Source organism: Alligator sinensis, unplaced genomic scaffold (genome assembly GCF_000455745.1).
Source record: "Alligator sinensis unplaced genomic scaffold, ASM45574v1 scaffold1426_1, whole genome shotgun sequence".
In the NCBI taxonomy this organism is placed as follows: domain Eukaryota; kingdom Metazoa; phylum Chordata; order Crocodylia; family Alligatoridae; genus Alligator; species Alligator sinensis.
Window position 1 is genome coordinate 46,997 of NW_005843250.1, and position 11,890 is coordinate 58,886.

The 11,890-nt window shown below is 52.5% G+C and overlaps 1 protein-coding gene across 1 annotated transcript in view; it reads left to right on the forward strand.

The window, feature by feature from the left end:
• The window catches only part of LOC102381781 (zinc finger protein 420-like), a 33,170-nt gene that overhangs the window by 10,016 nt on the left and 11,264 nt on the right, over positions 1 to 11,890 (forward strand). The window contains exons 5-7 of the mRNA XM_025194568.1: positions 4,772 to 4,888; positions 6,056 to 6,720; positions 6,790 to 6,952. Of these exons, the coding sequence (XP_025050353.1) occupies positions 4,772 to 4,888; positions 6,056 to 6,720; positions 6,790 to 6,952 (945 nt within the window). The remainder of the gene's footprint in view (positions 1 to 4,771; positions 4,889 to 6,055; positions 6,721 to 6,789; positions 6,953 to 11,890) is intronic.

Genomic DNA, 11,890 nt, shown 5'->3' on the forward strand with positions numbered 1-11,890 from the left:
CCCTTCATTTTTGATGGGCAATTGGCTAGTATCTGTATATTAGTGGTATTTCGTTTAAATCATGGAAAATTGTGATTTGGGGTTACTTTTTTTTAAACCAAAATTTGGGGATTCTTTAAATCACAGAGAACCAGGATCCCTGGTGATCAGGCCTCTCACCAATTTCATAGTGATATATTCCCCTTCATTTGATCCAGCCATCTGCACTTGAGTCTTCCCCATTCTCCTAACACCTGGTGCTTCTGTATTCAGCAGTTTCTTGGCAACTTGATCTCCTTTTGCCTTCTCAGTCTGCTCATATAGATTTCATAGACATTAGGGCTGGAAGGGACCTTGTAAGATCATCAGGTCCAGCCCCCCGCCCAAGAGACAGGAAGTCAGCTAGGGTCAAAGGATCCCAGCAAGATAAGTGTCCAAATGTTTCTTGAAGGTGTCCAGAGTAGGTGCTTGAACCACCTCTGGGAGGAGTCTGTTCCAATCATGATCCCCAAGTCTCTTTTGGTTGTGGTGCTGGTGAGTGTAGCACTGCTGAGCCTATAAACGTGATGTGGGTTTTTCTTCCCGAGGTGGAGCACTTTGTATTTCTCTGTATTGAATGGCATCAGGTTTTCATCTGCCCACCTTGCAAGCATCTGCCCCCCTGGCAAGCCTATTGAGGTCAGCCGGGATCATCAGCCTATCCTCAAGTGTGGACACTCTTCCCCAAAGTTTGGCGTCATCAGCAAACTTAGTCAGTCCGCTTTTGACACCAGTGTCCAGATCATTTATGAAGACATTAAAGAGTACAAGTCTGAGGACGGAGCCGTGGGGGATGCCACTAGTCACTGAGTGCCGTGTTGATTCAGTTCCGTCAACTACCACTCTATGGGTCCGACCTCGGAGCCAGTTCCCTAGTCATCGGACTGTGGAGTAGTCGAGGCCGCAGTTGTCTAATTTTTCCCTGAGGACATCATGGGACACCAGGTCAAAGGCTTTTTTAAAGTCCAAATATTTGATATCACCTGGACAAAGGGGAAAAGGTTGACATGTCACCTGGTCATAGATGGAAATGAGATTGTCAGGCAAGACCTACCCACAGCAAACCCATGCTGGCTGTCCCTCAGGATGTTGCCTTCTGTTAGCCTGTCAAGAATGGTTTCTTTGATAATTTTTTCCAAAATCTTCCCAGGGATTGAGGTCAAACTGATTGGCCTGTAGTTTCCCAGGTCTTCTTTCCCCCCTTTCTTGAAGATGGGCACCACATTGGCCCTCTTCTAATCTTCAGGTACTTTGCCTGAGTGCCATGAGTTCTTGAATATCCTCACCAGTGGCTGCGCTATAATGTCTGCCAGTTCCTTCAGCACTCTTGGGTGCAATCTAACTGGACCAGCTGATTTGTGGGGGTCCAGCCTCACAAGATCCACACCAATGGTGGTCCTATATTCACCCTCACCCTGGTCATCCGCATCGTGTTGGGCAGGGTGGTCCCTTCGGGCTGGTGAAAAACCGACGCAAAGTAATCATTAAGCAGATTGGCTTTTTCCTGGGTGTTGGTAGTCAGCTGCCCCAACTAGTTTAGCAGGGGTCCAGTGTTGCCCTTGTTTTTCTTTCGACTCCCCACCTATATGAAGGAGGACTTTTTATTGTCCTTGATTCGTGCATTGGAGTTCAGTTGCAGCCTTGGCTTTCCTAGTTTGCTCCCTGCAGGTGCGGACCAGTGCAGAATACCCCTCCTTTGCGGTGATTCCTGTCTTCCATCCTTCATAGGCCTCTATTATCAGCTGCAGGAGGTCCATGAGTTCCCTGTTGATCCAAGGTGGGTTTTGAGCCCTTTTACCACCTTTCCTATGGGTTGGGATGGACTCCTCTTGTGCTTCTAGGGTCGCTTCCTTAAGGAGCAACCATTCATCATGAACTCCCCTCCCTGTGAAATCATGGTCTGTCAGGGCCTGAAGAACATGCCTCCTGAGCTTATGTGAAAGTTGGCTTTCCTAAAGTCGAAGACTGTTGCATTGCTGACTGACTTGCCAGCTTTGCAGTGGATAGTGAAAGTGATCAACTCATAGTCATTGTCACCCAGCTTCCCTTCGATTCTTAGGTTGCTTATTGGATCATCCCCTTTGGCCAGTACCAGGTCCAGCAGCACCTTACCTCTCGTTGGCCCATAAACTTCTTGAGACAGGTAGAGCTCATCCATGCATGTAAGGAAGCTTTGAGACCAACTGGATTTGGCCAAGTGCACTTCCCATGAGAAGTCTGGGTAGTTGAAGTCTCCCATAACAACCATGCAATGGGAGCGTGCAGCCTTGGTCAGTTCTCTGGTGAATTCTTGGTCAAACTCTTGTTCCTGGTTTGGAGGTCTGTAGTAGATTCCTACCATTGTATCTCCTTCACCACGTTTCCTTCGTATTCTAACCCAGAGGGTCTCCTGTTGTCCTCCTTGGGTGCCAATCTCAGCCTGTAGAGACATGTAACTCTCCTTCACATAGAGAGCTACACTCTTGCCCCTTTTTTCAGCATGATCTCTCCTGTACAGAGTATAGCCATTTATACCTGTAGTCCAGTCATAAGAGGAGTCCCATCAGGTCTCCGTTATCCCTATGAGATCATAGCCATTTTTGTTTAGCAGAAGGACCAGTTCCTCCTGTTTATTCCCCAAACTCCTGGCATTGGTGTACAGGCAATGTACAAGTAAGTATGCCTTTGGAGGCCCTAGGCTTCCTTGTACTCATGGAGAAGCTCTGTTCCTGGGCTGGGGTAGGAGTGGGTTCCCTTGAGCATCCTAACCTGCTGATTTTGTAGTTGATGCTTGGTGAGCTTGCTCTGGTGGTTGTCTGCCCATCCCCGGTGAGCATAATCTAAAGCCCGGTCAGGCAGATCAGCCATTCTGGCTGAGAAGAGATTTCCTAGTGGAGTGCGGTGGAGGCAATCTCTTCCCAGCAGACCACTGCCTCTCTCTGAAGAGTGAACTGTGGTCGTAGAAGTTGAAGCCTTCATGGTGGTACCAGCGCCAGTCTTCTGTTTACTGCCTCAATTCGTCTCTCCCTCCTCAGCTCGTGACCCATAACTGGAAGGATTGAGGAAAAAATCACCTGCGCCCTCAACCCCCTGAGCCCTGCTCCCAGAGCCCTGTAGCCACTCATGACCCTGCTGGGATTGCTCCGAGCTGTGTCATTTGTGCCCACGTGGATAAGGGGCGCAGGGTAGTGGTCAGAGGGCCGAATAAGTTCTGGGATCCACTCAGCCACATCCCGGATACAGGGGTCAGGGCAACAGATCGCTTCCTCTGTCCCCCTTAGTAGAGAGTCTTCCACAACAACCACTCTGCGTTTCATCTTAGGGATGATAGCTGGTTGCATTTCTTCCTTGCTTGTAGTAGCTGGCAGGTCTGCAGGCTCTCCTGGTGCTGCAAGAGGTTTGTACCTGTTGCAGAGATCCAGGAGGGGTGGTGACCCTGGTACAGCACGCCTTGGGGCCGGAGACCACCTCCAGTTGTTGGAAGCTGGAGACAACGTCCATCATCTCCAGTTCATTGTGCATACAAATTCACTGAGAGCTGTTCCTTTGGGAATTCTTCTGTTTTCCTTCCCATCTTCCCTAGTGTGTCCTGTCCAAACAGCTTAACAACCCCAGCGTACTCGGTTCAGTGTTGACCCTTGTTTCCCCTTTCTCCTTTGCCCGTGAGTCAGCAGAAGTTAGTGGAAGTCTTGTCAGCCTCTGCTGCTACAGCACACATATCATGCATTTCATGATGCAGCAGAGCAGGGTGGGGGGGCTGCTCCGGAGCTGCTGGGATTTTGTGATGGGGGCAGCTTGCACCGGAGCCAGGGCAGATATGTAGCCTGCATACTTCAGGCAGGGGCACGCAAGCAGGAGACCATGGTTCTGCCTCGACTTCTTGTAGCAGTGACAGCCTGGTCTGGAGCAGGGGCCGAGCTGCAATGTCCTGCGGACACGCACCTGCCCAGAGCATGCAGGCTACAGATCGCAGCTCTGCCCTGGCTCTGGAGCAAGCTGCCTCCATCGCAAGTTCCCAGTGGTTCCAGAGCAGCCCCAGTGCAGCTGCAGCTTGTCTCCATGGCAGCCTGAGCCTTAAGCTTTCCGGGGGCAACTGCAGCTGGGGTCTCCATGAAGACCAGCTACAGCCATGCGCAGGGGTAGCTGGGAAATGAAGCCTGCTGCTGACTGGATCCGGCCCATGGACCGGACTTTTCCCATCCCTGCTGTAGTTACACCTGAACTTAAGGTAGAATAATCCTTTCCTATGCCCTGTTGATGCTAAATTACACTCCCTCCCAGAAAACATTGCGGTGTCAGACATCTATCATGAATTCTTTTCACTGCAATTCATCCACACTTTAAAACTTCTCTGGGAGTAAACTCACTTCCATGCCTTTGTCTGCAATGACACTCATAAGGTAAATGTTATTCATCTGTAAGTGTGTGCATTGACTCTTAATTTTGGTACCCTGAAAACAGTAACAGCCTACTATCACAGATCACTGCATCTCCACCCTGTCCCTGGTGACTGTCAGTTTCATACCCTTTTTTTGACCTTGGAGTGGCCCGTGCTTTGTTTCCTCAGCCCACCCTTGTCATGGTGACAATGACTATCATCTAGTGAAGGCTTCTCCCTGCAGCACCTTCCTTTTCCTCCTAAATGTCCACCTCCCTTGTCCTTCAAGGCCTGAGTAGAATCCAGGAGTTCATTGGATCCATTCACTACATCCCAGCTGTTGCTTCTCCATCCAGTGTGTAGTCACAAACACTCTTTAACCGCTGCCCCTCACAGGATACCGAGGTCCCGTGCCTGACTTAATCTGCTGCATCCAGCAAGAAAAGGTGGAGCTGTGGGTCTGTGCTGAGGAGCACCATGGGGAAATCTCAAGGTGGGAGGACCTGCCGCCAGGTGAGTTGTGGCTGGTCTCTTCCTTGATACTCCCCTCTCAGAAATGCTTCCTAGCCAGAGTGAGAGGTAGCCCGGAAACTGCAGGCCTGTCCTGTGCTGCCATTTCACGTGCTGACCTCAAATAGCTGATGCTGTAACGTGTCCAGTCAGGTATTGTTCCCACTTGGGTTGGGACCCATAAGCCTTCACGCTGTGGGGGGAAGTGAATACCCCATGGTTTGCACCAGGCTCGCCCCCATTCTGTTTCATCTCTGTGGCTGAGCATCACAAACCCTGAGACTCAAAGCTGAGACCCCATGTGGTGTAATGCCAGGGCCTTTGTCCTTTGACATGGAGGCCGCCTGGGCTTTGTCAGCAGAGGAAAGCTCTGTGAGCTCATTCCCTAGTGCACCAGACCTTTCCCTGGAAACAGGCAGGAAGCACAGCCATGTTTCTTCCAGAAGGGAGAGCCACAGCTCTCAATCCTACCCACCCAGATCATTTCTTGAAGGGTGGAGGGATACAACATGGTGGCTTTTCCTCCCAAGCAGGAGCAGCACTGGTGTGTGCTGCAGAAGCAGCTGTTCCAGTGTAAGGCAGTGCACCCCTCACCCTCTGACTGCTGAAAAGTCCCAGAAATCCACCGTGGGACTGTTCTCCCTTGTACCCAGATGCTGCTGTCAAGACTGCCAGAGATCGGGGCGAGCACTGGAGAGCAGTCTCACCAGTGCACTTTGGCTTCTGGAGCATGTCAGCTCAGTCAGGTGCAGTGCTTGGCATCATGTTGCCCTGGACCCAGCAGTGCTGTGGGACAGATCAGCCCTTAGAGAGCCTCACTCTTCCTTTAAGCGGGTCCCTCTGGTCTCATCCAGAGCCCATTAGAGCATGAAGCCAGTCAGGCACTGTCCTCGGGCACATGTCCCACATGGGTTTCTCCCAGCAGGGTCTGAGTTGATGGGGCTGACAGCTAGGCCAGGAACTTCAAGAGTGGCTCTGAAATCCACTGAGCCTGGCCCATGGACCTGCCCCTCCTGCACTCTCAAGCTCAAGAAAGACCTTGTTTAGTTAAGGAAACACTAGTGCCAAGGTCCAGTCCTGCTCTGAGGCCCATTGCAGCAGAAGGAATTGCAGTGCTTGGGCTGTGCCAGCAGGGCGGGGACTAATCTGGAGTTTCTCTTCCCCATGCAGGAGGTGCCTGGCTGCTGAGCAGAACTGAGGTGCAGTGTCCTGCGGAAGGCTCTGCAAACCTAGAGCCAGTACTGACTTCCCCGGGGAGTTTGGGTGAGATGGATGTGCTGCGACCTGAGCAGAAGCAATGGCACAAGAGTCAATGGTGGCTCCAAACGCTGGATAATGTAGTGGTAAACCAGGTCCCATCTCCAACTAGGTATGAGAGTGGAGAAGGGAGAGAAGCCAGAAAGAGCCCTGGGTGCAAGGAAGAAACTGTGGAGTTGAGAGTCCTGGAGAGCCACATGTCAAAGGTCCACTTCAGACAGAGACGGTCACGTCAGTGCCCTGACTGTGGGAAGAGCTTCACCCGATCCTCCAGCCTGACCCGACACTGGCGCATCCACACAGGAGAGAAGCCATATCGGTGCTCTGAATGTGGGAAGAGCTTTGCCCAATCATGCAACCTGGTCCACCACCAACGCGTCCACACAGGGGAGAAGCCGTATCGATGCCCTGTGTGTGGGAAGAGCTTCACCCAGTCCTCTAGCCTGGGCCTGCACCAGCTTCTCCACACAGGGGAGAAGCCACACTGGTGCCCTGAATGTGGGAAGAGCTTCATCCAGTACTGCAGGCTGGCTGAGCACCAGCTTATCCACACAGGGGAAAAGCCATATGAGTGCTCCGTGTGTGGGAAGAGCTTCAGCACACCCACCTACCTGACCAGGCACCAGAGTATTCACACACGGAAGAAGCCATATCGATGCTCCGTGTGTGGGAAGAGCTTCACCCGATCCTACACTGTGTTTCAGCACCAGCGCATCCACACAGGGGAGAAACCATATCTGTGCCTTGAGTGTGGGAAGAGCTTTACCTATTCTTCCAGCCTGGCTCTGCACCAGCGCATCCACACAGAGGAGAAGCCACATTGATACTCTGTATGTGGGATGGTTTTGTCCTGTCCTCCTACCTGGCTTAACACCAGTGCATCCACACCCAGAAGCATCCATAATGTTGCCAGCAATGCAAGAAGGGCTTGGGAATGTCTGCCTTCTCAGCATCCGCCAGTGGCTGCATTCAGGAAAACAGCATCATGCTGGCAGAGTGCAGAAAGAGTTCATCAAGCCTTTGGCACTTGTAGGGCACTTCAGCAAAGGAGCCAGAAGCTGGTGCCAAGGTTTGATTGGGGCTGGGGATGGGGCTAAGAGTAAACAACTTAGGCAGAGGCTAGTCCAGACCCTGCAGGAACCTGAGAAGATGATATTTGCATCAGCCTCAGTACCTGTGCCTTCCCTATCATTCTCTAAGAGCTGCCAGTGCTCCCAGGGGCAGAAGAAGTGCAATCACAATAGGGTGCCTTCCCCAAGACACATGGCTCCAAATGATACCCAGGGACTGTCCCTGGCCACCTCTTAGCTTCATCCTTCTGGTCCCAGGTTTCTGGTATGTGAAGCCCTTAGTTGCCGGAAGGAGGATATTTATGGCTGGGGAAGCATTCCCTGCTCTCTAGCCTGACCTTACCTTTCCTCCCCACCCCATAGCCGCTTTCCCAGGCCTGCTCATGCCCATCGTGTGTTTGCAAGGAGCTGATGCCACCCCCCGAGCTCCATTTGCCAGGTATTGCTTTTCAGCCTCTTTCCAGGACACTGCACCACTGGGTGCCTGGTGCTCCCCTTTCCCTAAAGGGAACTTCACTGCCTTCTCTGTAACAGGGAGTCTCTGCTAAGGAAGCACCAGAAGTGAACATGCTATCCCTGTGGACGGTTTCTGTTTCCTGTCCAGAGCTGCGCGATAGGAACAGACCAGGGCCTGAAACCCATTCCAGGGTAGGTATCTCTGATTTCCCAACCCTTTTCTTTCCAGAGGATTCACCATAATCCAGTGGTTGTTGCTAACCCTCGTGAGCAGGAGTTGGTCACACTCGAGGTTTTCTCCTATGTTTTGCTGTTCAACAAGAACCCTGCACTTCTGGAGGAACTTCTGGCTGGGGTCAGAAGAGTCCCTTTTCTAGGGGAAGTGGGGTAACAGGGCTGATGGAGGTACAGCCTGTGGCAGGTCCAGCCTCTCCTGTTGATGGGTGGTGAAAGTGTGAGGCCATCCCCTGGGTGAACTGCAGCACGTTGTAACCTCTCATGGTGAATATTAGGCTTCCCTCCTGTTTGGCTTCATGAGTGTCCTATAGGGGCTACTCCGAGAGGTTAGTAGCCCATCGCTGAGCACTTTCTTTCATTCATCTTCATAATTGTCCTCTCTGCCGATCCCCCAGTGTATAAGGCCACCTCCACTTTAACCTTGGAACTTTTGAATAAGTTTCTGCTTTTTGGCAGGAGGACTGTCTTGTCTTCTTGCTGGAGGTGGCCATGGGAAGAAGGAAGGGAATGGGAACCTGTGACATGTTCAGAAGGTGCCCGTTACTGGTTGAATCTCTAGGGCTGTACAGGTTGGGGAGCAATGGGTGTAAGTGAGGAAGTGTGTGTCAAAGGAAGTTAAATTCAAACTCCCCTTTCCAAGAAGGGAGTGTTGTTTTAGATCAGTTAAGGTCACCTGATGCGTCTTTACAAGGCCTGAGTTCAAAGCCTGCTTCTCGAAGGCAGTTCTCACTAGTTTTTGTGACACCTTCTTATGGAGAAGAGGAGGGTATGTGTAGCAGGACACTAAGGTGCCTGCTACTGTCAGAGCAGAGGCAGGAACTCAGGTGGCGGTTGCTGGGACAACTGGTTAAGGAGGGAATTGGCCACACCTGCACCTGGTCAGCTGACCGGAAGGGGCAGGGCCTGGCTCCCGCATAAATCCCAGGCCTGAGGCCAGGAGGGCAGTTTCCCCCCTGCCAAGGGGGAAGGGAGCTCTGCGGGACAAGTGAAGGGGAGGGGCCTGACTGCTCGACCAGCTCCTGATGCTGTTAAGGGGTGGAGTATCCCCCAGTAGGGATTGAAGGATGCTTAGCTGAATGATGTTTTAGCGGGGCGGCTTGGATTTTGTTATAGCCCAGGGGTTTGTGTTTTGTGTTTGCTGTTGTACCAGTGGTTTGGGTGAGGCTAATAGGGGATGGAGGAAGCCTCATAGGGGACCCGCAGCGTGGGAACCCCAGCCCCAGAGAGGTGGGCAGTGAGACAGAGCCAGACAGCCTTGTGGAAAGCCCAGGGAGGACAAGGGGAGGGCCAAATTGTAACGAGGCCCAGATCATACCATGTCAGTATCATCCGCAAGGTTTGGGCTGTGGTGTAGGGGAGGAAAAGGAGCCGCAGATAGCGCCCCCTGGCACCGGGGCAATAAATGGTCAGCTTCCTGCTAATTAACATCCATTAATTAATTAAGATCAAGGCATGGTAGGCGAGAAGGTGGGCGGTTGGCCCATCACAGGAGGGCAGAGTCACCGATAGACGGACTCCAGAAGAGGCACTTCTGTCATGCATCAGCGCTTGTCTTCAGAGCCCTGAGCAGGGCTGAATAGGAGTTTGGGGGAGCACCTAAATCCACCAAGGACCCTTTTAACTAAAATTGACCAGGCTTCACGGGGGGATGCAGCCAGCCTTTGCTGCAGAGAGAGAGACCAAATGGCTGCTTCTCTCCCACAGCAGATCCAGCAACTGACTAGGGACATGGGAAAGTCCAGCTGGGACCCTGCTCATGAGGTCAGGCTTCCACTCTCACCCGTGGCCATGGCCATGTTGGGCTCCAGTTCCTATTGGATGATGTCATTGCCTCCAGGAGGGATGAAGCTAGTAGGTCTTCCCCTTTAATTTCTCTCCCCTTGGTTTAGATTCCAGAGACCTAAAAGGCTGCTGGATAAGGTGACTTTGGAGGGGGTGATTTAGAGCCTGGCTTCACGTTCCACCTCTAGAAGCTGGTATCACATGTATTGTGACTTTTGCTCGGGTGATGAGCCTTCTCTCCACCGTGCTATGGAAAGTCCCCCGGTTTTATTGGTGCATTAAAGCCCAGCAAGCCTTTGAATATCTGAAATGGGCCTTCACCTCTGCCCCTTTGTTAGCTCACGTTGACCCCACCTTGTAATTTTGTGAAGAGAAGTGGATGCATCCGGCACTGCAGTCAGTGTGGATCCTGTAGGTCAGATCCAGGCTCCTCTATATTCACAGCCTTGTCCTCCGCATGCCATGGCAGCTCCTCATGCATGGGGGGCAGCATGTGGGACAAGCAGGGCCACAAGGGAATCCTGATGGGTGTGGGGGATGCCTGTCTGTAGCCAGTGCCTCTTGGTATTTGTGGGGCAGGAGCACTGGGGAGGTGCTGAGAGGATCAGACAGGCCAGTGACTTAGCATCTGGGCTGGGGAGCCCCAGCCAGCGCGGCAGCTCCAGACACCAGATGTGAAGTTTTAGGCACTGAGTGGCTGCCAGCTCCAGCACCGCCTTGACTGCCCCTGATGCCCCCGTCTTTCCCAACGAAGGCTTGGGGAGGCACCAGGCTGGGCTGGGGGCAGCCATCCCATCTTCCTCTAGAAGCATGAAGTTTTCCCTTAGTCGGGCCACCAGAAACAACTTCGTGGGAGGATCCCCCATGGGGCTGGGAGGACGTGGGGAGGCAGGTCTGCAGTCCTTGGCTTCCTCTTTCCTTGGAGATCTGGGACAGGATAGGAGATTCAAATCTGGGCCTGTGATGGGGGAGCTGGAGGGGCCCTGCTGAGCTGCCCTCACAACAGGAAGGCATGGTCCCCTCTTAAATTGCCAGTCCTCCAGGATTGTCCTGGACTCTCCAGGGATTAGATATAATCTCCAGGGGACTGCTGGGAGTCGCTTGGGAGACAAGTGATAGGGCAGGGGTGGGCAATTATTTTGGGCAGAGGGCTGCTTAACAAGTTTTGGTGACCAGTGGGGGAGCTGCATAGGTAGCCCTGCCCCTTGACAGTTGCCCCGCCCCCTGGCCACCACATTGGGACCAGAAGTCCTGGCCCTAACCCCTGACCTTTGCCACCAGAAGTCCCTCCCCTTGCTGCCCCCCCATACTCCTTTTGGGAGGAGGGGTTGCCATGTTAGAACCAGAAAAAAACCCAAATCATACACTAGCAGTCAAACAGCTAATATATTTTAATTTTATTGCAAAAAATATGTCATGACTTGTGATTATGCAATTCCTTCTATATACAGCACACAATAACTCAAAAATAAAGTGTCACTTTTATATTGTGTGTGTGTGTGTATGAGGGTACGGGGGGGTTGTGAGAGGGTGTGGCTGTGTAGGGGGCATAGGGTATGTTGGGGTGTATGTATATGTTGGTGGGGGCAGGGTGTGGGGTGTGAGGGAGGGTGGGAGGTGTAGGGACCCTGCCCCCATTGCGTGCAGCCCCCGCTGCCTGGTAGTAGCAGCAGGCGGGGAGGCCAGGGTTCTTGTGCCTAACACAGGCACGGCTCCATCCAGCACTTCATGGGAACTTCTGGAAGGGCTGGACATTTTAAAATCTGCAGGTCCAGATGCCCTCCACCCAAAGGTGTTGAGGGAGCTGGCAGGGGTCATCACGGAGCCCTTGGCCCAGCTGTATGAGCATTCCTGGTCATCTGGCCAGGTGCCGGGGGATTGGAAACTGGCTAACATGGTCCCAATTTTCAAGAAAGGGAGGAAAGAGGACCCAAGTAACTATAGGCTGGTAAGCCTCACCTCGGTGCTCGAGAAGATCTTGGAGAGAATCATCAAGGAGCACATCTGTGGGGGGCCTGCAGGGGAGATCATGCTCAGGGACAATCAGCATGGGTTCACCAAAGGCAGGTCCTGCCTGACCAACCTGGTTGCCTTTTATGACCAAGTAACTAAATCCTTGGATGATGGTGTTGCTGTGGACGTAGTCTTTCTAGACTTTAAGGCCTTTGACACTGTCTCTCACCCCATCCTCATCAATAAAGCA